This window comes from Alosa sapidissima, chromosome 8 (assembly GCF_018492685.1).
Source record: "Alosa sapidissima isolate fAloSap1 chromosome 8, fAloSap1.pri, whole genome shotgun sequence".
In the NCBI taxonomy this organism is placed as follows: Eukaryota; Metazoa; Chordata; class Actinopteri; order Clupeiformes; family Clupeidae; genus Alosa; species Alosa sapidissima.
The window spans coordinates 19,694,478-19,718,838 of record NC_055964.1 but is presented as its reverse complement, the minus strand read 5'-3'; the positions used below and the strand labels follow the sequence as shown (position 1 = coordinate 19,718,838).

Sequence of the window (24,361 nt, the reverse complement as noted above, 5' to 3'; positions counted from 1 at the left end):
AGAAAAATCCACTTGAAAATAAATATCCCGGTTGCACTGTGCGGTTGGTCTCTCTAGGCAGTATGATCAGGTTATTAAGGCCAGCCTGCTGTGGATTTAACAGTGTTTTTTTTGGGGGGGGGGGGGGTCTCCATGGTCTCTGTACCCAGGGCCCAGTATCAGCAGCTCCTGGAGGAGGGGAAGGAGGAGACGCTGGAGGAGAGGAGGGTGAACCTGCTCAAGGCCCAGGTCATGCAGTTGGAGAGACAGGTACTCTGCTGCTCCGGATGCTATCCCCAGGTTCCTTAAGGTTGCCTTTGTGTGATTGTGCGATTACTCCACCCTTGCTCCAGCTGGTCTCCGTTCACATTATGTTTTTGTTTTGCGCAACCGGATCCGTCGATGTCATAAACACAAGCAGAACGAGAGTGATGAGAGCTGCTTGAATTTGCAGCTTTGCTTATGGAGCTGGAGCATGTAAGCGTGCCTTTCAAGGTGAGCGAGTTGTGCGGTTAAGTTATGTCACAAAAAATCAGTTCTAGGCCTATGTCATTTTCTATATCAAAAGGGAGAGCCAGAGCAGTAGAAAAAATAACTGCTCTGAGGAGCTATTTCATTTAAAGAGTAGCAGCGCTAACAAATCGTTAGAGAACTAGGCTGTATTCTTCCTGAAGATGTTCACCCGCCACATATTTCCAATAAACAAGTTATTTCCTCAGCAGACCACAGTAGCCTACCTTTCCCGCTCATTTTTGGGCCTGTCTTATTAACAAACACACACGTCGTCACGTCATCAATAGCGTTTATTTCCTAGTTTTGATACAAATAGCATTTACACCAAAGCAAACCGCACCGGAGTTCAGGTGAACCAAACCCCAGACTACTGTTTTCTGGTGGACTCTGGTCCAGTTTTGGGTCTGCATCTGAGTTCGGCAGACTATGTTCGCATTATCAAAATGAACCAAACTAACGCTCCTAACAAACTTGGGTGTGGACCAAAGGATCTAGTGTGAATGGGACTTAAAGGTGTGACGACAGAAGTTAGCTGGCAATGTGTTAAAGGCATACACATTTGCACAATTATATGCACAATTTTAACTTACAACCCATACAGTCTGCCCTCCAAAACATCCCTGATTTGCATTCCTTGTGGTGTCTATGGGTCTTGTGTGCTGGCATAACAACAAATGGAAATGGAGAAGAATGACCCATATGTTAAATTACACAATTGCCTCAACAGCTCCCAATCTAACTTTCTTATGTCGAGAACAGACTTAAACAGACTTAATTTGAGACTCCTCATTAATACAAATAAACAATACTACATATACTTGAAAGTTAGGGTAGCCATTCTGGCTGGGAGAAGTTATGTGATCTCATTTTACGTGATAGAGTCATCGTAGGGACTTTCCCTGTACTGGATATGAAGTATGAACAACTTTTTATTTAATGTTTGATTACTGTACACCAACTGTTTTTCCCTGCCAAGTAATGAAAGAAAAGCACACATGCACATCAAACACTTTTTTCCCCCACCAAATTTGGACCAAAGTGAGTGGTGCAGCGTTTGAAATCTCATGAGACAGACGGTAAAAAGGGTAGACGGGTGGACACTGGCCAGTTAAATCGCTTCCCCTCCGATTTCATCAAGGGAGGTAACCATAGAAACCTTTTTTCAAAGAGGCTGCCCTCTTCCTGTGTCAGCTGTGCAAGAATCATCCTCAAATGATGAAAACAGGCAGGGCCGACTTAAAAGAGCATCCATAATGAGGGTGGTTGCTGTGGATCCCAGGTTGCCAACACGGACTACTGACAAAGTAGAGTTTTGAGCCTTAAACTTATCTGGGTCTATATACTTTTTGGAGCATCCACCAACGAAAAACATGCAGTTTTAGAGATTTGAGACTCAAAGTAAAGACTTCTTGAGTGTGTGTACTATGGTTTGAACTGTTAATGAGAATCTCTGTTTTGAACAGACTGTGTTTATCTTTTCATCTGGATCAAAAGCACAGTGTAAGCCTTAAATATTTGTAACAAGAAAGGCCTATTTTAGTACCATGTGCAAATAGCGTGCAGAACACAAAAACAAAACAAACCAGAAGTCACTGTCAGCAAGAAAATGCCGCCCTCAAGGGACAAAATTAAGTTTTTGCTAATTAAGAAAATAAACAAATGGTAATTACTCATTTTAATTAGTGAATTACTTACAAGCATAATCATGGTCTGTTTTCCACCACCATGTAATGGTGGAGACTGAAAGTTGTATGAAAGTTGTATAAAATGTAAGTGCCAGATGCTCATTGATGGCCAAGCATAGACATTCTCAAGGTCAGCGCAGGAAAAAAGGGCTTTGTAGCCTTATGAATTTTAATTTCTATGGTTTATGTTTTTATCAATACTTTATAAAAGGCATTTACGTTGTACCAATAAGAGAACTAGGATTCTTAACCTGGATCACTACCTGGAATGTTTGAAGTGTCTATTTACTCTGGTAATGTGATGTTCTATTAGCTTGGCACTTTCTGCTCGCCGTTTTTCTGACCTGTTCTCCTCCCAGGTAGTGTTGCTGTCCGAGGGCCTGAGCGCACAGGTGTGTCGCTGTCACGATGTTGAGAGAGCCCTTGATCCGCTCGTAGACAAACTAAGGTACTGTCATCTATCCTACACAGACGAAGGGTTGCACCACAGGCCCCATCCTAAACTCTAGAACCTTAGTTTATATATTCACACTAAACATGAATATCAGTTGTCACATTGTAAAATACTGAGTATTACCAAAGTCCTTGTAGGCAAGTCCCCCCACTTGGTGTCTTCAGGCAGTTATTTCGGGGAGCTATTTTCCTATTCAAATGAATGAGGAGGCATACGTAAGGTCATATTGACATAAAAAGTACATCAGCTGAATCTGTTTATAAATCTGAATTGAAAATCCCCCCCCCCCCCCCCAAATCACTAAGATAAAGCAAAAAAATGTTAATTTGAATTCTTGCGTTACTTACATTACAGGAAGGGGCGGGATATACAACTGTCATATTGGAGTTGCAAACTAAACCCATACATTTCTATGAGTGCTGTCTCCTCATTAGAAAGTCTCTGGTATGGGGGTGCTGTGGCGCAGCAGGCTACAGCACCCGTACCATGTACAGGTCCGAGTGCCCACGGGGGACCCACCTGCGGTCATTTCCCGATTCCCACCCCATCTCCCCCACTTACTTCCTGTCACTCTTCACTGTCCTTACCAAATAAAGGCAAAAAAGCCCAAAAAATATACTTTAAAAAAAGAAAGTCTCTGGTATTACTGGGAAGGAGGAAGGAGATGTCATTAATAACCCTTCAACTTCCTTTAAAGTAAAAACTATTTATCTCTGTAGATGATTTAGAGCTGAATAAAGCCATCAGGGCGCCTATAATCCCCTCTGCGTCTCTGTAAATGCAAACTTGCCTCCCTTATCCTGTCCGATCATTCGGCCCCTCTGCCTCAGCGAGATCCACTAAAACCCACATGGATATAGTGGACCGGGCGGCCATGTTGGCTTCCCCGTCCGGGCTTGCCGGGAAGCGGCCGTACCTGCTCTGTGTCAGTGGCGTTAAAGGCAGCTGGACGTGACAGGAGCCAGAGCTCCGAGGAACTCCAGGCCCTCTCCCCCTTGCTCTGTGGAGCGGCTCAAGCGAGCGGTGAGCCTCTCAGCGCCTCCCGAACTCCTCTGCGGGGGCCCCAGGGCCCGTCCGCCGGCGATGAGCGGGGCCGATAGGGTGTCGGTAATCCTTTCAGGCGGGCAGGCCCTTAAGTGGCCGTTATTGTGCAGTCTGATCCAATAATCACCGGGATTACAGCACTTTGCTCCGACATAATTTCATTTTGTTACACCCCGCAATCGCATCGGCCCGGCCTACTGTTTCACATTAAAGTGTTGACTCCGTGACACGCCGGAGAAACGAACCGGGGTTGAACCCTCTCGCTGGTCAACGCCTAAATGTGTCAGGTGGTTTCAGTTACAGAGGCATCTAATCTTGTTCGCCAACTCCTGCCTTGAATGTGTGTGTGTGTGTGTGTGTGTGTGTGTGTGTCTTCAGGTAGGCAGAAGAGCACCAACGTCTCTTTTCTGTTCCATAGATCGCTGATGTGCTCGGAGTCCCCTGGCCCTGAGGTGTGTATCCAACAGTCTGAGCTCACCCAGCTGCTTGAGAGGTGTGCAGATGTCAGACAGAAGCTACATAGAAAAGTCAAGGTAATAATTGCCATTAGAATAATAATAATACGTTTATTTTATGTAGCGCCTTTCTCAAACCCAAGGTCGCTTTACATAGTAGGAAGCCAATATGTATAGTTGCGTCTGTAGTTAGTCTGCGTAGTTTATTGGCTAACACCACATATCATGGTATACTCTTTGAGTACTGTCTATTAAGTCTGCACAGAATGAGTTTGTTTTTTACATTCCATGCCATAATCTTGAGGTATTCATATTACACTGTTGTGCCCCATCTCTGTTCTTTGTGCTTGGTGCCATATCGGGCTACATTCATACCATGTTCACCTCTCTCAGGTGGAGACATTTCCCTTGGAAGCTTTTAGATTATTGTGTGAATTAAATGAACTTAGAGAGCCTCTCTCTCTCAATGTCTGCATTGCCAAGTATTCACTGAAAATCACAGAACAAACCAATGATCCCAAGCCACAAAATGTGTGAATACGTTTCCTTGGCTGCTGGGAAAGCGCTGGTGTAAAATGAAATCCCTTCCTGTGGAAGACTGCATTCAGTAGTCCTCCTTTTATCACCCTGTTCCTTTCTCACCTCCCTCCTGTCTTTAACATGGTCTTGCATGGAGATTGGGGGGCTTAATACTGTGTGTTGGGGAACAGCAGCCTATGCAGTATTTATGTACGTAAGTTTGAATAAAGACTGAATGACTGAGCAGAAACAAGCCTGTGAGCGACCGTGCAACTTGCTTCCTGCCATCCCTCAAGCAGCCCCTAACTCCCCCCAACACCCCTCCACCACCACCAGCACACTCCGTCCTGAAGCAGGTCAGGGAACAAAGGCTCATCACCTCCCTCAGCACCGTGTATGGATTTCCTGTGCACTTGGCAGTAATGTCGTTCTGACGCAAAGATTTGTCCTCTCCCAGCCTGACTGCCTGGTGCCTGTTCATCTTCTCCATGGCCATGGAGGGCAGATCCCCCCCCCCCACACATACACACCCCTGTACTGTGTGCCCATGTTGAGCAGCTCCCCCAGTGGTGATGTAACACCCTCAGTAGTCGGATAATAACATGCCACAATGATAGAAAGTCCTGTTAACTAATAGACCAGGTGTTATTACATGCTTTATCACTGTGCGCACGTCGGAGATAAATAGATGAAAAGGATTTTGTGAACCTGTCATAGAAAGCGTGTGTGTGTGTGCGTGTGTGCGTGTGTGCGTGTGCATGTGCATGTACGTGTGTGTGTGTATGTATATATATATATATATATATATATATATATATATATATATATATATATGTGTGTGTGTGTGTGTGTGTGTGGTGGGGGGGGGGGGGTAATGGAATCATTGGGAGATGTAATCCCTCCCCCTCCATGTTTGCTACGGCAAAATGTGTCTCTTATCCTGAGTTGGGTTTCATTTCTCTTCTTTCATTTCTTTCATTTTCTTTGCTGTTTGTGTGTGTGTGTGTGTGTGTGTGTGTGTTTGTTGGGCTTAGCTGAGAGGGTTGAGCTCAGAAATGAGAGAGAAATCTGTGTGATGGATCGGCTGGCTCTTAATGGGAACGCGTCATGGCGGTCTACCCTTTCATTTGTCTTAACAACGCCTCTGGGTGTCTTACTCGAGCAGACTAGCTGACGAATCTCATTCACACGTTTCATAACACATGTGGGCAGTAGCATGGTGTTCCCCATGGGGAACTGATCTGTCCTAAGTAGGTTCTGTTTTGAGAACTTGGAAGGTGCTGTGAAGGTGCTGTCCAAACCAGACATCATAGATCTATGGGAATCGCCATATTTCTCCTTTTAAAGCAACACTATGTAGTTATTTTATCTTAAAATAATGTCGATAATAATAAAATAATAAACTCATTTCGATGCTGCACTGCTTACATCAAGAAGAATGGAGTCTCTGACATTGTTGATGCGGCTATGCATTGAAGGCTGAAAGGCCATGGTATATGCTACTCAGTTCAAAATTGCACTGATTGACGTTGTTTTGACGTTGTTTTGGATATTATTTACGTTCTTATGATTGTTATTCTTTGTTATTTTAAAACAAAGCAGAATAGCAACAGTGGTATATACTGTACAGCAGAAAATTCGTTTTTGCCCTTTGTTGACACATCTGGGCAGTCACTAATGTTAACCAGATTGAAGAGTGGACATAATGGTCTCTTGTCTATAATTGCCATAATTGTCAAATCTACACATCAAACACAATACAAACATCATTTGGAGATTGAATATGAGAGATGACTTCAGGATCAAGTATTATTTTCCAAAATGTCTGGTTCTTCCACACCCAGGCAATCATGCTTATGCTGGTTATTTTAAAGTCCATGTTTTGAGAGGTGGTGGCTCTAGAAATCAGATGGGTAATATTGGCACTTGCTGTAATTATGACAACATCTACAATTTAGAAAATTGCCCATCAAGCCACACAATGAGGCTTTGACTTTGTGAATGATGGGGGTTTCCATCCACAGAAACAGAGGCAATGACACACTTCCAGCCCTCATTGAGTAATGTATTTTGGCTGTAATTAAATTTTCAATGCCCCATCATGATCTTGAAAACAATTATGCTGATAGTTCTTTTACATGCTTTCATTAATGTCAGGCTCTGCAGCACCCCATAGTGTGCTAGTTAATGAAGTCAATTTAATTAAAGCGTAATTTTTCTCCTCCGTGTTATTTTGAAAGCCCCTTGATGAGTCGAAAGAGGGACAAACTTCCCGGAAAAATTCTGTCAGCAATAATTTACAGCCAGACTGCTGTGTGTTTCGCCCAGTAAAATATGCTCAGTGCCTCAAGTGAAACAGAAGAAGAATAAGAAGAAGAAGAATGCAACTAAAGAAGAAGAGTAGAAGAGAAATGAAGAATAGAAAGCGCTAGAGAGCTGGCGTGCCTTGCTCTTGGCGCCACGCACCGACATGGTTTAAAACAGATTTCATGTCGACATGAGAATCCTTAATTTGGCAGCGCACTTTGCACTGCGAAAACAGCTGGTGGGAATCTGTTGCATCACCTTTTCTTCTTGTCCTCCTCAAACTGCTCTAATTCCAGTATGAAATCCATTTGGAAACGGAGAGTAACTCCTCCATATTCTGTTTTAGTGGTGTTGCCTCTCTTTGGCAAACAAGCTGTTGTTAAGCAGGTGCAGAAGGAGTGGGCATTAAAAAAAGCCTTGTTGTTTACTAGCACTATGACAGAGAACGAGACCAATATGAATTGTTTTTCCGAAGGATGTGGTTTTCATAACTGACACTTTGTCACGGGGGGGTTAATACATGTTTTTTTAATGCCACGAAGACCAGTGCACTCCACATGCCGGTGGGATTGGGACGAAATCTGTTTCATATTGCCTCGCTTCGGTCCATATTTGGTGTCAGGCTTTCTGTGGGGTTGTGGCTGCTCCCCTCATCTCCCCCATCTGGATTTCATCAGATTAATTTTACGGCTTGTTAAAGTCACACACTGCCTCGAGAAGACCACAGATTTGTATCAGGCGCAAATGAAAAACTCTCTCTCTCTTTTTTTTATAAAGCGAAAGCCCTGCCATTAGCACTCTGCCTATCATTGATCTTGCTTCAGCGAGTGTGAAATTCAAGATGCTCTCGCCTCAGCGCGGGGTTATCCCATGTTAAATGTTTAACTAATGCAATCAGCCGCTGAATTTTTGTTGTGTTATTTCCCACCAGTGATTTCTCTTCTTGGAGACGCGGTCATATTTTCATGACAGCTCTCCCAGCAGTCACTTCCCACGTTCCTGCTGCTTTAACTGAGCCATCGGCCGCGAGTGAAGAAACAGCTAGTCTTTTTCGTAAATATCACACACAGATGTCGAACAGAAAATAAGCATGGAAAATTCACAACATGCCTCTCTTATGCCTGAGACAAAATGAATGCACAGTGAGCTCACATGTTTTCTGTGGCATTAGAAAAAGTCTTACCCACCATTTAACATCATACAAAAAAGAAAAAGGCTTGTCTGAAGTGTCATTCTGCGCCATGTTCTCCCATGCAGCAGTGGGAATCAGACTATCTATCTGGAGCCTTTTGTTCTTTCACTAACCAGCACCATTACAGTCGTGTGGTTTGTGGGAGGAGGGTCCGTCGCTGAAACTCAAACAGATGGGGAAGGAGAGATCGCCAGATAATAGCCTCATTCTTGCAAATGCAGAAATGATTATCTAGTTCAAACAGTTCACTGGACGGACGCGCAAGTCACACCAGGTTTGTTTGTGTCTCGAGGGGTCGGGAGAGTTCAAGGCGCTGAGATGTTCCGTCATGCTCGGGGGAACATTCTTCTGCGTCCCACTGCACCGGGCCTACTGAGAGTCGGGCCGCGCCAGCTGAAGATGCTAGACCATTTGGGACAGAGTGTTTTGTTTGGTTTTGTTTTTTCTTCGAATTTGTCAAAGAAAGATAGATTTTAAACTCAACTTGTTTGTTAATTTGTGAAATAAGCAAAGAATAGGCAAAGAATTGTGTGTGTGTGTGTGTGTGGTGTGCTTGTTTGTGTGGTGCGTGTGTGTGTGTGTGTGTGTTTGTGTGTGTGTGTGTGTGTGTGTGTGTGTGTGTGTGTGTGTGTGTGTGTGTGCGCGCTGTGCAGACGACTCCTCCCCGAGCCTCCATCCATCGCCTCAGAGAAATGCCTTCTTGTGATAAGGCTGTGACCCCGGTGCAGGGCCCAGTGAAGGAAAGTAAATTGCTGGCAGTGACCACTGTTCTCCAATGGCCCTCATGTCAGGAAGTGATCAGTGGGTGGTGGCGGTGGGTGGGGGCGGGGTGGTGGCTGCTCGTGCTCCTCCCGTACCAGAGCGGATTCCGGCCCCTGCAGTCGCTCCGTGCCGCGGCCCTGGCACATGGATCACAGTAATTACTGTGCTCGCCATCCTGGGTTATTAGTTTAGGGAATGTCAGGAGCGTATATCAAACCCAATTTGCTCTCTGGCTTGAGAGGTCACTCATCTTCTCTGCCTCTCCTTCTCTCTCTCTCTCTTTCTCTCCCTCTCTCCAATCCCCCCTCCCTCTCTCTTTCTCTTTCTCTCTCTCCCTCTCCACTGCCTGTCAGGGTGCTGCAAGGACAGCTGTCCACTGTATGGCTGTGCTGTTGCTCTTTTTGCTTTGAGGGTATTGGTTACATTTGCTTTGCAACATAAAACACATATTTCTTTTTGTGCGTTTTATTGAAATACTTTCATTTGGAGCTGAAGGCTTTTCCTGTGCCCCACGCAGATAGGGTTGCATTTGAATTTCAATAACAATCTTTTTTTTTTCCTCCTCAAAGGTTACTCCAGACAGGCTCCATTACAGCACTTGTCTTGAAATTCAAATAGTATTGTCTAACCCTGTGATGTGGACCTTAGTCTTGTCCATGTTGTTTTATTTAGCGTTTCTTAATATTTTACATTAATACTGAGCTCTTAATGTAAGCACTGTAGACATCCATAATCCTTTTGAGCCTAGGCCTATGTTGGTTCTTGAATAATGTACAGGGCCTAAGCTCCATCGGAAACCCCACTGTGTTTAGTAATATTTCTAAATGGGTAATGATCGTGAAGGCTCTCAAATGGTGTTTGTGGCTTATGCTTTTGCACATGTATTCTCCTGAGTGTTGCAGGCTGAAGGTCCTGGCACGCAGTCAACACAGTTATTGTCCTCAATGGACTCCCATTTCCTCTATTTAATGTGCTGCTCGTACAAACTGATGTTTGAGTTGATTCAGCAGATACAGTAGTAGATCCTTAATGTCTCCCAATGCCAGACACAGTCCTGCCCAACAATGCATATATGCAAGTCTCCCTAACATGTATCAATACTTTGGCATGTGAGAGGGAGTGAGAAATGCATTTATTATTTATGGGGAGTTTGAAAGGTGGTGCATTAAACTTGAATCCTTTACTCTTGTGGTGAAATGGCTGGCTTTGGTGTTGCACCCCCCTGTAATAAAATGCTCTTGTTTGGAAAATCCCTGTGCACATCTGCATTTGTGTTGGTGGTGTTGGTGTTTGCGGGGATGTTATAGAACATGGGAGTTTTGTATGTACTTGGACACATCACTTTGAGTGACTAATATGACCTACACTGATTTCTTTCTCTTTGTTACTACCAACCAGGGCTGCAACTAAGAATTATTGTTGAATAATGAATTCTGTTGAATAATCTGTTGATTTTTTTTTTTTCTCTCATTTCAATGATTATCCCAGTTATTTCTTTGATGTCCCCAGATGCCTTGTTTTGTCCACACATTAAATATATTTGGTTTACCATCATAGAGGAGTAAGCCAAGCAGTAAAGCTGAAAATATTTGAGTTTAAGAAGCTGCAAAATTCCTGACAAAATGGCACAAACGGATTAAGCGACTACCAAAACAATTATTGACAAATAATTAATCAATTAATTGTTGCAGCGTTGCCACCTACCCCAATTTTACCTACACGCAGTTTCTGTTTCTGTGTGTCTTTCTCAGTGGCCCATGGTGGCTACAGCCAGGTGGCCTCAAAAGCCACCAGCTTCTCTGCCTTCCCTCTGAAGGCTGATTGAAAGCTCGATGGCCGCCACAGGAGCCTGGAGGGAACAGAGAGAGGCTGGGGAGGGAGGAACGGGATGGGCAGAGGAGGTGGGGGGGGGGGGGGGTGGGGGGGGGGGTTCTTACCAACAGGGAACTGCTTCAGCACAGATCAGAGGAATCTAGCAGATGGCGGGTTTGGCTTTGGCATACGGGCGTGTAAGGGGAACACTTCCGTACCCGTCCACCCGTCATCTGTCACCGAAGGCCCCGGGGCAGACGTCTGCACCTGAGAGAGAGAGAGAGAGAGAGAGAGGGAGAGAGAGAGAGAGAGAGAGAGAGAGGGAGAGAGAGAGAGAGAGGCACTATGAACACCTGTCACAAAAACTGGTAGCTGGGGACCTACCACCAAGCCAAAAAAATGACAAAAACGCACCTCTGGGGCAACGGGAGAGAGGGAACCTCCGTCACTCATGTTTTCGTCTCGTTGGCCTGAGAGTCGCTGCAGACAGGCGATGTTCTCAGACGATGTTTTCCTCCTCGGCGTTGGGGCCTGAGCTCTCCGAGGCCCTGTATGATTCATTCATTTGCAATTTTTGCCCTGATGAATCTTCCCCCACCCGCCTCACACATCTGCTCGGCTGCATTAGTCAAACACTCCGTGAGAGACTAGCGTCGCCCAAGCAGGGCCAGAGCAAGCACAATCAGTCTTCTCATATTAACATTTTATTCGCCATAACGTGTAAAAAGACAATGTTGTATGTCACAACAGCATATGCTGCTGTGCTTGTATGCATCTGTGGTTGTTTGTAAGCCCTCTTGTATTGCCTCAGGACTATTTCATTCACCAATTTGCTCACGGAATTTTCTCTGCCAGTGTGGGCTGCGGGGCATACACAGAAAAACAAGTCGGGTCCTAAAAATGGCAAACACGCAAACATTTAACTTGAGGTAAAGCGTGTGTGTGTGTGTGTGTGTCTGTGTGTGTGTGTGTGTGTGTGTGTGTGTGTGTGTATAGGGGGGGTTGTGGTGCGAACTAAGGCAGAGCGCATTTGCATGTTTACGGCTGTGTCACTGCGGTTTGGCTCAGACATTCGTGGAATGTGGGTCCGTGACTGCCTGAGACGCGCACCGCGGGCCTGTACGGGGCGGATTAGGAGCGGAGATGTTTACTATGAATCCCGCCCTTGTGTAGAGAGAGGGGAGCGCAGTGCAGCGCCGCCCAGATGCTCTATTGGAAGCGAACGACAACTGATGGAGTTAGTGGGGTTGTGTTTGCATAATCCTGAATTGTTGTGTCACATTCTTAGGTGGAAATCGCTGGGGTACTTTTGCATCAGTTTTGTGACATGACCTTTTCCAGGGGAAGAAAACAACACCACTCTTTCCTCCTATAAATAATATTTTGTGTGATGACTTGTTAGACATTTTTAGGTCATCTGCAGATAGTTGTTTTCAGCATCGTCTTTTTGGTGACTTGTGTTGGTTGCTTCTTCGAACAAAGCACTTATGCTGCTTTTTATGCAAAACACAAAAGGCAGCCCCATTGTGGCTGCTTCGTGGTGAATTTGTCAGCTTTGTATAATCTAGCAGGACAGTTGACCCTCGCTCCGGGTTAGCTCTTCCAGAAAGTTCCATCAGCCATAGAAAGCTTTCACTTGGTCTGAAAGGCGTTTCGAGTCCTGAATTTTGAGATGCACAAACCATGTCTTGCATACTAAAGCGCCAAACTTTGGTCAGTGTCTTTGTGCACTTCCCAAGCATTTTGCTTCAGGCTCATAGTCAGTCCAATCATGGAAAATGTGTCTGCGTTTTGTGGCCCCAGCAGCTAACCGAGGCTTTGTTCAGACAGCTGCGATCGGCCTGTTTTTTCTTTTTTTTGGTGGTGTCATGAAGATGAGTCGATGGAGATTGCTCAGCGCGTCAGAGATTTATATGTCTCTGGCACAAGAAAGAATGTTGCTTGCCCGAGGCGTCATCAGTGTACGTTTTGCGCCGTGGTGAATATTTCCTGCTCATTACAGTGCCCATGCAGACAGCCAGAGTGCATTCCTTTAAAAAATAACAAGCCCGTAAACCAGTCTACCCATCGAAGTTAAAAAAAAGGAAAGGGGGATGGTTTCGCATTTTAAAATGTGAGGATGCCGTACTCATAATTCAGCACTGTCTGGAAGGAATCTTCCGACTTTGCAGGTGGAATACTGATGGTGTGTGTGTGTGTGTGTGTATGTATGTATTTGTGTCTTTGTATGTATGTTGTCTCCTGAGCTCTGCATTAATATCAACAGATGAGATATTTCATAATAGTTGAATCTATTAAGATGAACAAATCTTAGGACTTGCGGTTTGAAATTCCTCCTGCAAGTTGAGCACACATGCATATTTAATATAGCTTTAGATTACAGAAGGAGCTGCAACATGTTTCAGATAAACACATTTTTGTCTCATTGTTTAGCCTCACCGGTATTAAACAAAGACCGTTTTCCAGACCTCAGAATATGAGTTTTATTGTGCAGCCACCAGAGTTTGAACACAAACAGTGATGAACGGCAAAATTAATCTCCCAGAACAGTTCCTGAAAGCCCTGACCTGTATTGCTCACTGTGAATAAAAAAAAAGATAGAGGTGGAGAGGTTATAAACATCTTACCACCACCTGGGAAAACTATATTGGGAAATTCGGTGGGTTACTTTTTATTTTGTGCTTCATGACATTGTGATTAGAGGTCATCAGAGAGGGGAACGAGGCTAGACTCCTTTATTAGGTTTTAATATCAGGTATTCCTCAGAGAAATCTACAGAGGTTCTCTCTCTCTCTCTCTCTCTCTCTCTCTCTCTCTCTCTCTCTCTCTCTGTCTGTTTGACTGAGTGCGGTGGATATACAGTATATTATGGGGAGCTCTAGGCTTTGTGTGGACAGATAGACTGGTAGGCGTAGAATTTCTCTTCAAGAAATCCACAAATATAAGTCAGGAGATTGTAGCAGAAGTAGGACACACAATAGTCTGTTAACCTCTAACGTTCAAGTGCTCTTGAGAAACACTCACATTTAGCCTTTGACCCAACTTGAGATGGGGGCTGATGAGAAGGTGTGAAATTCTATTGAAAGCTAACTATTTTTGTTTCAGTTTTTTCAGAGAGCACCACTGCTTTTCAGTTTCTGCCTGTGCCAAATCACTAATTAAATAAATGTTTCTATTTAGCTCTTTAGCTCTCTCTTTAGCCCTTTTGTTTCTTTATAATGCCAAAAGATTATCTATGTGACAATACTAAGCTTAATCCTCCTGGTATTATCAGTGCTACTGTATGCTAATTCAGTCTCTAGTCTCTGCCCCCTTTACAACATCACTCTTCTCAGAATACCTGAGTGTTATTATCATCTAATAGAGCCTGCTTACAGTATCTGCGATCTACAGCCTTCCTATAGTGCCACTTAACCAGATTTGGTGGTTTCCGAAATCACAGAGATTTCTGTCCAAATCTGTGATGTACGTCTTCTTCAGACTCGCTATCTCATCTGAGTGGATTTGTCTTTGAGTATCTTTAGCTTTTGTAATGTCTGAAGCAAAAAAAAAAAGAAAAAGCACAAAGATTCCGGCTGCTGCTTTGATGTTCCCCAGCGTATGCTTAGTGAGGTTCAGGCTGTGTGTGTTGGGGGGGGGTCGGGGTGGCTGGGAGGTTGTGGAATGTAATCTTCTGCTCTGTGTTTTGTAGGCAACCACGGTGGAAGACCTCTCCATGCCCTGGGTGCTGACTAAGTCAAACCTGGTCAAGCAGCCTGTGACCCTGCTTGATCTCTGCTATGGCAAGACAAATAACTTAAACCTTCAGCGAGTGGTAAGTCTGGTTCATCAAACACAGTTTTGGGGGGCCGCTGATAGTTCTGTGCTGTCAGAGTGTTATCTATGTACACTGTAGTGCCCAATCTGTCACCATCCATGTAGGCCTACACTGATGATCAGATCCTAGAATGAGTAAACGGTTCTGCTTTATCTTTAATGACTATGGCTGAATCCATCCAACACCAGTATAAGGTCTAGCGATGGCCATTACAAAGAAAGGACAATAACAGTTTTGAAAGACTTCTGGGGTCCGTTTCTCAAATGATGAATGAAAAAAGCAACTACCTTGGTAGTGTCACTGCCAAATGTGAGTCCGTAGATTTGAGTTACACATGCACAAACAATTAAACTTCATATTGTCACATATCACGTTTTTCATTTTCGGAAAATTAAAAAATAAGAGCATATTTGTTAGCTCTTACTAAAATGTGACCGAAATATGACAGAATATCAACACTGTATTTCTGTATTGTTAATATTTCTGTATCATTAAGATATCTGTAACGTGTGACTCAAATATTGTCAACTCAGATTGACGCTACCACGCTACCACGTAGCTTTTGGGAAACGCACCCCTGATTATTGCCAGTAGTATGTACGATGTGGGATAATATCTTATGAGACAATATCTTATGACCATTTTAGATTCTAATGTTTGACTGCACCTTACATGCTCAACATTTTAGAAATCTATCTGGTTGGAGAAAAAGACTGATTCCTGAGCCTCTTATTGTGCTTAGACACTCACACATGCAGAGAATGGAGTAATCAGGTTAAAGGGCAGACAATAAGGTATTTGTGCTGTGTGCACACATGATCTCAGCAACCTTCCAACATATGACCAGTTTTAGATCCCATTATTTATCAAGAATTCATTGATGTTTTCTAAAAATGCAATCATACAAGCATATTCTTTGAGGCCTCAACTGTTTCAGATGATTCTTGTTACATTGCTAATAGTATGTCATGGGGGATTATCTGACAGAACAACATGTACTTCAGTGTCATTGCTAAAGCCTCACTCGTGCCTTTTGGGAGTAATATGTAGGAAACAGTTGATTCCATTTGTAGAAGATGTGATTTGCCTCTCCGCATATGTCCTTAATTGGCACAGCAATTATTACAATCTGCTTGACTAGTTTCTCCCTCAAAATGTTAATTAGGATTGTCCTTGCAGCAATATTCGCCTGCAAAATGATTTTATGCTAGAACACAAATTGCGATTGCCTTCACTAATAATACATGACCACGCATCAGACATCCCCTGAAAGCTGTGTGTTCGCTCTTAAAAATGCAATTGCGTATTCTCAGGCACTAGGCGTCTTCTAGTCTCCCATGGGAAGTCTACCCTAAAGCACTTGATTCTTGGGTAGAAAGCTTTAGGCTTTTAGGAGTAACTTGAATTGTCTTGAGGCTGCCAAAATTTCAAGGGAGTGCTGAACCTTCCCTTATGCCTCAGCAAAGAGTTTTCAGTGCCCCCCCAAGTCTACCTGCTACCAGCTGTTTGCTTTCTTAACTGCTCTAAGTATGATTTGTTGGCTGAGCATCTTTCGGGGCCTAAAATACTATCTCCTAATATAATCCTTACAGTATAAGTCTTGTTTTTATGTATATCTTGCGTCTGTTGTATTGTCTGTTTAAGGTAGTTGAAGTACAATACAACAATGCAATGTGCTGCATTGTATTTTCGTTTTGTGCTCAGCTTCACTTATGAAGACATAATAAAAGTATCAACAACCAGCAGGTCATTCTGATGCGTCCTTAACTGCTCTTTCCATATTTAGACGTTTTAACACAGCTGTTTTGTAGTTTGGGGGATAGGGTGTGTGTGTGTGGGGGGGGGGGGGGGGGGCTTTCTGTTAATGTAGAAGAGGTTAAATCCTGAGCGTTCTTCTCCGATGGCAACTGAATAATTGTTTGTCACACGTGTCAACCTCTGGTCTCCCCCTGCACGCTTTGTCGGGCATGAAGAAATGTTTAATCTCCGCACAGCTCAGCCCCCATCCAGTTCATTTTCCATTTTCACACCAGCCTGGCCTCATTCTACCCCCACGGAAAACAACAACACCGGTCCTCAGTCCGTCGGGCAATTTAAATTTAAAGTGGATTCTCCCCACATCAGCCTCCCTGGAGACACAGGGATGATGTGCAGTCAAATTGAATCCTGGGAATATGAATGGTTGATGGTGGAGCATGGAGAAAGGGAAAAAGAGAACAGAAGTCCCTTGCATTCCGCCTATGTAAATGTTGTCCTATATATATTTCATCATGAAATGAAAACATTATGGTGTGTTCTTGATTTTTTTTCTCCACTGACTGGAAAAATGAATACCTCTATGGACCCAATGGTATATGAAAATATGTATATGTTATCATGAGCCATGGGGGTGGTTGATTTCTTTCAAATAAGCTTGGGGAGTTATGGTAATGAACTATTTAATATTTAATTCCTTTAATTTGAGCCAGGAGAGTAATCTTAAGAGAGGCCAGGGGGTGGGTAGAGTCTGTTTGCTCTCATTCCCAGAGGTTGGGAATTGAAATCTGGCAACATTGGTTCTATTGATACTGTTCCATTATATACAATACAATTGACAGTCCATTTTCATAACCTTTATGGAAATGTGTCTATCTGTTGATCATGTTAATCCGTTAATATGATTGACTATGAAAGGGATGCAGGAAAGGAGAGATGACATTCAGTTATTTGCTTAATTTTTTCTCTGAAGTGAAAAAATAGAAAAAAAGAAAAAAAAAAGAAATGTTTAACTTAAGTAGCTAATATATACTGGTATGTGCATTTAATATGTGCATTATCTCATCATCAGGTCAGAGTCTATTAAAATAAGATATGAAGGAGTCAAACATTAGGCCTTGACTTTTCTGTAAAAGATTTTATGTCCTTGTCACATTTTCTTGATAGTGGTAATATGGCTGCAATAGAAAAGTTTTAGTTTATTCTGCTTCCAGCGATTTTCGTATCGTCCAGTGATCTTAAAAACGTTCTTTTTGGAAGCTGCTAAATCAGATGTGGCACAGCCGCGATATAAAGGATCATATTTGTGCAAAAAGAAATAAAACGTTGAAAGCAGACAGTGATGATTTTGGATGGCGGGCGCAGATGGGAAACACATGCCGACGGAGAGGCTTGATTTTCGTGATGACTCTTCCATGCTTCTTGAAGGCCCTGTGAGAGCCCCCCTCCCTCCCTCCCTCCTGCACTCTCTCTTTCTCCCCCCACCACATTCTCTCTCTCTCTCTCTCTCTCTCTCTCTCTCTCTTTTTGGCCTCACTCTTCACCTACATGGATGTTGTCTGAGAGCACTATCCCTTCTCTCTGGCATTAGGAAGACTAGGCTTGGCCTCATAGAGATGGACACTTGCAATCTTTCCGTTTCCTGGCTTTATCTGGAATTGGTCATGGTGGACCTCGACTCAGAGAGAAAGAGAGAGAGAGAGAGAAAAAAAACTGAGAAAAGGATAAGAAAAGCTGTTTTATTGTTGTTGACGTTTTAGTTTTGAAGTCCACTGGGTTTGTACTTCCTGCTGTGTCTTCAGGCGGAAAAAAACAGAGTGAAATTAGCCATCAGAAATCTGCTCCACGGTATCCAACAGGCAGTGACCTCTTACCAAACTGACCACACCACAGCCCCTGCACGCTCTCATCCACCCGTCTCTTTATGCTGTTGAGTCCAAATGTGAGGACATGCGAGACCATGGTACTGCATTCATAGAAAACTAAAAAAAATGCACCCTGGTAAGGTGAGTCATAATGAGATTAGTTGGTTTAAATTCATACACTTGTTGCGTACACAGGCCTTATCCGCTCGACTGTAAATAAGCATGTGTTTGTGTCCACCTTTGCCCAGGCTGAGCTGTTGGCATGCCGGCGTAAACCTGCTAGCACTTATAAGGCTGTTAGATATGGTGAGCGTGGAGGTGAGGCTTGGCATCTGGAATAATTTCACACTGGAAATGCATACCAGCCACGCTAACAGCGCCATGTGCACACTCTAAATCAGGCCCTTGGCTGCCCGCTCTCCGCTCTGCAAATTGGTCATAAGTCGTAATGGGTAGCATATGAATCCCATGGTGCCTGGGCCTGGGCAGTGGGAAGAGGGATGGGAAGGTGGGGGAGGGGGGCGGGGGTTGTGTTTTTGATGTTTTCATGCCGTTGTCTGTTTACAGTCAAACAGGACAAGAGAAAGCAGAACAAATCAGCTATTGGTAAATGTCGGCAGAGTATCGTTGAAGTGAAGAACAGTTCCTCTGCGGAACATGGAAATCACAATCACAAACATTTTGTTGTTTTAATCTACAGATTTTAGGACGGGAAGATGCTGCCACAATATGCTGTTGTTTTTATTTGAGGGCTGATGTAATAGGCTTTTGCTATTTCATCGTTGTATCTAATCCAACATGATCTTCTTTGCCAACTTGGGTATTATTAGTTTGTCCCCTCACAAATGCTGGATGCAAAACCATAAAATGGTTAAGATTGTTGATATTTTTGTCAAGTAAACATTTTTTGTGTTTTAGAAATGGTATGACATCCAACAAGCATGCAGACATCCAGCACATACGTACATAGAAACATGTAGATACCTCAAATGGCATGCAGCAAATAATAATGAACTCCAAACAAACAAACCAAAAACTTTAAAGTGCTGCTTATCCCCCCTATCTCTGAAAATCTTCTGCTGGCCCTGAATCTGCTGGGTCTGTGTGGGTCTCTGAAGCTGATGGCTGTGGTTGCCTTTGGACAGGTCCTGCTGTTTGATCATTGTTTGCATATTTGGAGGCTGGTGTCAGCCCCCAGGCCTCTCTCTCTCCCTTTCTGTCTATCTTTCTTTCTCTCTCTCTCTCTCTCTCTCTCTCTGTCTATCTTTGGTGTTGGCATGGCAGTGCTCTGTCTCTGTCTCTCTCTCTACGTCAGCTTTGTTTATTGTTCCTGTCACCTTGAGCTGCTTGCTGGCATTTGGAAAACATGCCCCACCACAGGCCAGCCCAGTAGCCTCCATCTCCACCTTTCTTTGTCCCTCACACACACACACACACACACACACACACACGTACACACTCACACACACACACACACACGTACACACTCACACACACACACAGAAGCGCGCACACACACTCTGTCATGTTGACGGGCATGATGAACGTCTTTGCAAGTCTCGACGGGCCCTGGTCTTGTGTCCTCTCCCTGTGGCAGGCAGGTGCGAGGGTCCCTACGGACATCTCTCCCCTCCCTCTTTCCCCCCTCTCTCTCTCTCCCTCCCTTCCTCTCTCTCTCCCTCCCTTCCTCTCTCTCTCCCTCTCTTTGTCCTCTTTCCCCTTGACCCATCACCTGTGCCAGCGCCCCTCAGCTTTTGACAGTGTTGACGCTTGTTGTTCTCCCCCCTCCCCCCTCCTCCCCCTCCCGCCTCCCCTTCCTGTAGAGTGCCCTGGAGTCCCGGCTCTGCCAGCTGTTCAAACACCTGCATGGGATCAGGCAGACCCTGAGCCTGGTCCTGGCCCCCGGCAGCGGAGAGGAGGCCCCCCTCGTCCCCCCCGGGCGGGGCCCCTCGGCCCTCTACGCGCGGCTGCTCAACCAGGCGGCGAGCTGCGTGCCCGAGCTGGACGGCTGCTGCAGTGACCTCCTCATCCTCTCACTGCTCGTCCCCACGGCCCCATGGGTGAGTGTCAGGCGGCCCACCTCTCGGGCCCCTCAGCACGGGGCCCCCCTCCTCTGCCTGGCCTGGCTGGGAACTCAGGAGGGGGCGGTTGGGACTCTCAAAGGTTGTTTGTGTTCCAAGAGCTTCAGGTGTGTGTGTGTGTGTGTGTGTGTGTGTGTGTGTGTGTGTGTGTGTGTGTGTGTGTGTGTGTGTGTGTTTCTAGTGTACTAGCTGACCTTTTTCTGTTTTTCCTGTTTCTCCATCTGACCTTTTTCTGTTTTTCCTGTTTCTCCATCTATAGTTGAGTTTGTATGAATGCAGCTTATTAATTAAGTTTATACGTTTCTGTTGGGAAAGTTACATTACAAATAGCGGCATGTCTCCACACACATACTCTGAGGTAGCTGATTATACCAGTTACTTGGCTCTGGATTTGTGCTAATTAGTAAATGCTGGGGAAGACTTCCTGATCTTGGATTAGACACTTGCCAGCATAGTACAGACTGAGAGTTCTGTTGGCTCTGGGATATAGAGCACTGAAAGCTGCAAATACTCTTTAGAGTCCCCACAAGGCCTTGGCTTGTGTTTGTGTGTGATTGTGTGTGTGTGTGTGTGTGTGTGTGAGTATAGTGCATTTATGAGTGTGCGTGTGTGTGTGTGTGTGTGTGTATGAGAACGTGTGCATGTGTGTGTGCCCGGCCCGCACAGAGGTGTTCTGAGGTATTAGTAGCCGCCCCAAGGTTGTGCGGATTTGGGAAAGTGGAACACTTTGTAATCAGGGGGATTAATCAGCATGAGGGCTGTGCGGCGCCTCAAGGCGAAGCGAGCTTATTGACACCACTCCGCCACACAAAGCAATTAAACATGCCTGCTCGTTTTTAGGCTCTGCCCCCCCAGCCACGCCTGCTAGCGCTTGCCAATCCGCCGCTGCTAAACATATTAGAATTGATGGCTTCCATCATTGATTATTAATTTCCTGTCAACTCCATTTTAACAAACACTCTCTCACCATTTGTTTGCTATTGAACATGTGGTCCGCAACTTAAGCTGTTGTTGCGATTTGCACACTGAAATCCTCCATTGTTATTAGGTAATGAGCCAATGAGCACGTCGTAAAAATAGCTAATGTTGATTCCTGTGGTGTGGAGGGGGTGTGTATTGACTCAACTGACACTCACTCACACTCACTAGTGATAAATGCGTTCTGATGTCAGTGGTAATGTTACTGCTTTGGAGTTGTTGTTGATCTTGATGTTTGTAGCGGTAGCTTGCAGCATGCAGAAGCTGTGTTGTATAAAGATCCCAGTTCATCCCAGCACAGCAGGCTTTTAGCTGTTAACAACTGCAGCATGCTTACTTGATAGCTGAGGGGCTTGGGTATCTGCATCAGTGCCACCATCAGAGCACCCCCCCCCCTTGTACATACAGAATTACATATTCTAAAAGGCATACACAACTCTCATGAGTACACTGACATACACACACTCTCTTTATCTCTCTACACTTGCACACACACTTGCTGACACACAAAGCTTGAATACACCTTGGATATGCACTTACACATACACATACACATGCTTGCACCCACTGAGGATATATTTTGTAACACATACACACATAAACATACATACACACACTCTTGTATATTCAGAATCACACAAACATACATTGTTACACACACACACACACACACACACACACACACACACACACACACACACACACACACACACACACACAACCTGACTTCATACACTCTACCTTTATTCATATGAGTTCACCGACCCCCTGCCTGCCGTTCCATTCTCCTCAGCACTATTGACTGGCCTCCCGGTGGTTTGGGAAGGGGGTTGAGGAAGTGCCCTGCTCCACTGACTCCCCACGGAGGTCCCCACTGCCGTGGATGGAGTGGCCAAGACCTGCGTTAACCTCCTCCCAACTACACACACACACACACACACACGCAGACACACACACACACACACGCAGACACACACACACACACACGCAGACACACACACACACACACGCAGACACACACACACACACACACACACACACACACACACACACACACACACACACACACACACTCAGAAACCCCACTCGGGGCCTAAGGGCCCCAGCCACGTGCATTATTCATCCGCTTCTGAAATGATATGCCACCCGCATGTGATGGAGGAGAATGAAATCTGACACGGTTTTTAAGCTAACGGCGGCCCTCTCTCCTTCCCCTCAGCCGCCGCCAACACCCACCTCCAGGGAGAGCCGCTTTCAGATCAAACGTTAGCGTCTCTTAGGTGCTCCATCAGCAGCTTTTCAAAGCCACGTCCTGAATCTACACTCATTTACATGTAGGAGTGGAGGGTCTGTGCTCCAATCTCACTGATTTGGGAATGGGCGCAAACATTGAAAGAAATCTACCAAAAAAAAAAAAACACAAAAAAAAAAATGCTAAATGCTAAGCTAAAAGCTACACTTAAGCTGTTATCGTTGCTCTGACTATAGGATGGCTTGACCGTCTATGGTCTCGCTGAAGCGGAGTTCCGGTGAGACCCGTGCAGAAGCAGAGGCGGTGCGGTGCGGTATGGTGAGGGGGTTGGCTCTGCTGCTACGGCGGGGCCTGGGGGCGCTCCCACCCCAGGAGGAGGCCCCATCTGTTAGGGGAGCAGCTCTGAGCTTCCTTGAGTGAGCACACGCCCCACCAGGCACTTCTGCTTGGAATGGGAGGATGGGGCAGGCAGTGGGGGGTGGTTGAGGGAGGTGGGGGTGTTTGGCCACTTCAGCACATAAGGCCATCCCCCTCCATCTTTTCTGCTCGAGCGGAGAAGCACATACCAGGAACTTCATCAGAAGTGGAGGGCATCCATCACTGTCCCCCGTCTCTCCATGCACCCCCCCCCCCCCCCCCCCCCCCCCCCCCTCTTCACAATGCTGGGGAGGAAAACGGAGCCCCCCAATCCTCCATCCCTAAAAATGTGGTGTTGGTGGTGCACAAGATGGATGCTCCTGACGCTTCGGATGGGCATCGGGCGAGGTGCAGCCAGAGCGGCCCATCTGCTGGGCCTGTGCAGAGCAGACTCTGTGATTTATATTAATATTAGGCTGCGTGTACACACAGCGTTATCAGCCATTTGCGCGGCGTGGCCCTCCTGATGGAAGGTAATCGGTGCATAAGCGGCCCAGCGCCACGTGGTGATTCATCTCCCCATGACCACCCTGCCCCCAACCTCCCCCCCCCCCCCCCCCCCACACATTTGCAAAAAGCCTCGCAGAGAGGCAACAATAGCCCCATCCTCCAGTTTTGAAGTTCAAAAAGGTGTGCTTCCATTAGGTATTCTGTCTGTTTCTTCTCTCTCTCTCTCTCTCTCTCTCTCGTTTCCATTCTCTCCATTTTTTCCATGCTCTCTCCCTCCTTGTCACTCCAACTCTTTGTGTAAAATCTGTGGTTTGATGTAGCGGCAGGAAATGGAGGTGTGAGGTGAGCGAGAGACGTCACCCTCCATCGTGTGTGAGTGCGAGTGTGTGTGTGTGAGAGAGAGACCGCCCTGATCTGCATAGCCCTGGCACAGCACGGCCGGATCAAAAGGAAGGTTTGGCCCCTGAGATGTTGCAGTTTGATTCAAAAGCCCTTTGTAGTGGGCACTCTGCAATTCTCTCGGGATGGAGGAGAGAGAGAGAGAGAGAGAGAGAGAGAGAGAGAGAGAGAGGAGAGAGAGAGAGAGCTGGAGGGATAGAAAGAGTGAGTGAGAGAGGGAGGCAGAGAGTGAGTAAGAGAGGAAGTGATGGAAAGAGAGGGGGGAATAGAGGGATAGAGAGAAAGAGAGGGGATTGAGAGACAGAAAGGACAACCGCCTAATTAAAAGAGACAGAAAAACAGCAGGATTAGAGTCAGAGAAAGAGATCATGAATCCTCTCCCATTAAATATGCGTCAGGGCCAGCTGTGTCCTCCTGCCTGTGTGTTGGAGGACACAGCTCTCCAAAGCATTGCCTGTAAGGGTGGCTCGGTATCTGCTCCTCCTGGATCTAATGGGGCCAACTCTCCACAGAGAGGTCTTCGTTTTGGAAATGAAGAATCTTGCAACACCCCCCTTCCCCTCGGTGGTTGGAGGCTGATTTGTTTCTAAGAGCCCACTGAATATCAGCCAGCACCCTCTTTTTA

At 45.4% G+C, this 24,361-nt stretch overlaps 1 protein-coding gene across 3 annotated transcripts in view; it reads left to right on the top strand.

The window, feature by feature from the left end:
- LOC121716036 overlaps nucleotides 1–24,361 on the top strand; it is a 56,429-nt gene that overhangs the window by 8,161 nt on the left and 23,907 nt on the right. For 2 of the 3 annotated variants that reach the window (XM_042102172.1, XM_042102171.1), the window contains 5 exons: nucleotides 150–249; nucleotides 2,537–2,625; nucleotides 4,094–4,208; nucleotides 14,414–14,536; nucleotides 19,983–20,219. In XM_042102172.1, coding sequence (XP_041958106.1) covers nucleotides 150–249; nucleotides 2,537–2,625; nucleotides 4,094–4,208; nucleotides 14,414–14,536; nucleotides 19,983–20,219 — 664 coding nt within the window. The remainder of the gene's footprint in view (nucleotides 1–149; nucleotides 250–2,536; nucleotides 2,626–4,093; nucleotides 4,209–14,413; nucleotides 14,537–19,982; nucleotides 20,220–24,361) is intronic. The other variant, XM_042102173.1, reaches the window with a different exon arrangement.